This window comes from Acanthisitta chloris, unplaced genomic scaffold, assembly GCF_000695815.1.
Source record: "Acanthisitta chloris isolate BGI_N310 unplaced genomic scaffold, ASM69581v1 scaffold9434, whole genome shotgun sequence".
Classification (NCBI taxonomy): domain Eukaryota; kingdom Metazoa; phylum Chordata; class Aves; order Passeriformes; family Acanthisittidae; genus Acanthisitta; species Acanthisitta chloris.
In genome coordinates this window covers 8,393-10,954 of record NW_008667632.1, presented here as the reverse complement: position 1 = coordinate 10,954, position 2,562 = coordinate 8,393, and the positions used below count along the sequence as shown (strand labels likewise).

The 2,562-nt window shown below is 37.0% G+C and overlaps 1 protein-coding gene across 1 annotated transcript in view; it reads right to left on the bottom strand.

Moving 5' to 3' along the window:
- The window catches only part of LOC103800200 (pituitary tumor-transforming gene 1 protein-interacting protein-like), a gene marked incomplete at both ends in the record, with an annotated part of 16,273 nt that overhangs the window by 6,981 nt on the left and 6,730 nt on the right, over positions 1-2,562 (bottom strand). The window contains one exon of the mRNA XM_009072571.1: positions 1,063-1,171. Coding sequence (XP_009070819.1) covers positions 1,063-1,171 — 109 coding nt within the window. The remainder of the gene's footprint in view (positions 1-1,062; positions 1,172-2,562) is intronic.

Genomic DNA, 2,562 nt, shown 5'->3' with positions numbered 1-2,562 from the left:
TTCAGCAGAGGATGCTGGCAGTTCTTATATAAGATCTAAACCTGTTCTATACATCTTCAGGGCTTATCAGCACGGGGCTAAATAGGTATCCATTTTTGCACTAGAGTAGATTTGGTAGAGCAATCTACCAGCAGAAGAGGTGCATGCATCTTCCTCAGGGAAGAGAGAAAGGAATGAGATGTTATTTTCTAATTTTTTTAAAGCCACAGATGTACCATATTTCTCTGGCTTCAAGGTCAGCACTAAATAATGTACAGTTACATAAGTTCTTTAAAAAATCCAAACAAACACAACCCTCAAACAAGAACAGTCAGTCACAGGTAAAACAAAAGTATAGAAATTAGTTCAGACCAAAAAATAAGGTCCACATTTTATTCACAGGAGAACTATTGAAGGACCAAAGGAATGGCGCTAGCTGAAACTACACTGCCCAGTTTAAAAGAAAAGGTTTTACAAGTCTTAAGACTATTTAATTTTTGCAGTACTACTTTACTTGAAAACAAGCAAATCATTCTTAGTATCTTAGAGCAAAAAAACCCAACCCTATTATCTTACATTTAGAGTATTTTATTGATTTGGCAAAGACAGCTGATCACTTACATACTGACTGACTGCTAACAGATCCTAGAGCAACTCTGAAGCCTAGATACCAAGTGATATAGGACACTGATGCTCAGTCCCTTTTTCCTGTATCATGAGTTTGCCTTGAAAGAAATTATCTGTTCCATTATCACAAGAATTGCATCACTGAAATATTTCATGTCCAACCTTACTAAGAAAGTACAAAATGTAGAAGTGTGAAGCAATACCTTACCTAAAGTTGAACACATCTGTGCTGCTACCACTGTAAACATCACTTCAGCGTCATTTTAGCACCACTTCCACTGTTGTACTACCTGTGCATCTCCTAAACATCTCTTTTTTTGTTGGCTTTCTCAAAGCAAAGTGACTACAATTGCTTTCAAATGAAAATAGTCTTAGGATATAGAAGAATAAAAATTGTAAGTAGGTAGAAAAGACCAGCACCCAGTGTTAGTAAATGAAACAAACACATGTATTTACCTCCTGGAACGCTTTCTGCAGTAACAGCAGTAACAGCAACAGACTGCTACGGACACCAGGATCAGTCCAGCTACTACAGCTATGGCAATAATTAAAGCCTCAAAGTTTACTGAAAAATATGAATATATTTAACTTGTTAGACTCCAGCATTAACATTTGTCTTTCTGATATTTCTTCCCCTCCTTCCCAGGCATTTTTTCATCTCTGTATGCAAAAAAATCCCACATAATTCTGTGCAGCTACCCCAGATAAATACCAATTTCAAATTTTGCTACTATGCATAATCTATACTGAACAGTCCTAGAGTACAATCTCTCTTTACAGTATTAAGTCATCTGTAACACATTAAATGATACATATCTACTGGTGTGATTCCTCAGTTCTCACCTCCCAATCTCAACCTCAGCCAATGTGCAGCACAAAGAAGTCATATAGACACAGCACCAGTACACACACGTTACATGCAGCAGTTAGAGAAAGAGCAAAATGAATGAAGATTACAGTGTCAGAGGATTTGAAGGAGCCAATATAAAACTCCATAAAACTTCCAAAGTAATCTCTTATGTCCAAAGAGCAGCTAACAAATGGAGGCAGATATTATTTTAAGAGCATACACTGTAAGAACTGCAGCTGGTTTAAACCACTAATACAAAAAGAATCAGAAACCTGATGTCCTAGAAACCAGTGAGGCTCAAGAAGAAAGCTAACAGAGATAATATAAGCAGATCTATACACACAACTTAGAGGAGTTATTTAAAAGACTTACCAAAGGACAAAATGAAATCATTCCAGGAAGTTTTAACATAATAAAAACTAAACACCTCTCCCCACACGTGTCTCACGGTGCCTATTTTAAAGCAGGATGGGGGAAGGGGGCAGAGAAGCTGTCTCTTCTTGCTTTTCCCACATAAATCCCTCTGAGTTCTGTCAGATTCAGCAGGTTCATGCTGCTGCACTCGCTGCAAATGCACTTTTGACTGCTTCATAGTACCAGTGATAAGACAGTCAAATTTAGCAAGTAAAGTTCAGAGGGTCTGTGCTCTCTGATCCCATGCACAAGCCAAAGAGGCTGCTAGTTCTCTGCAGATCTCACCAATTCATGTCTGGCCAAGGCACACCCTTCACAGATCTTACTGAAGATGACATCCCAGCAAATATTTTTGCTTCTGTGTTATCATTTACTGGGTACAGTTTGCAATACAGATTAACACATAATTTCTAGTTACAATATACAAGCAAATTTCGAACACGTAAAGTAGGAAAGTAACACACTGATGACACCACATGTCTCATTCTGTACTTCCCTACAAATTACAATTAAAATACTTCCTTCAGTAAAGAAAAAATAAAAACTTGTTTTTATCTCAAATTAATATTTTAAAAGTATACTATTTAACTGAAGCAAAAAAAATTTTTTTGAACCAAAGTGCAGGGCAAGACTGTCAGTTTTCCATCTGCATTCCTGTCTCCACTATTTCATTTGCTTATTATTCATGCAAA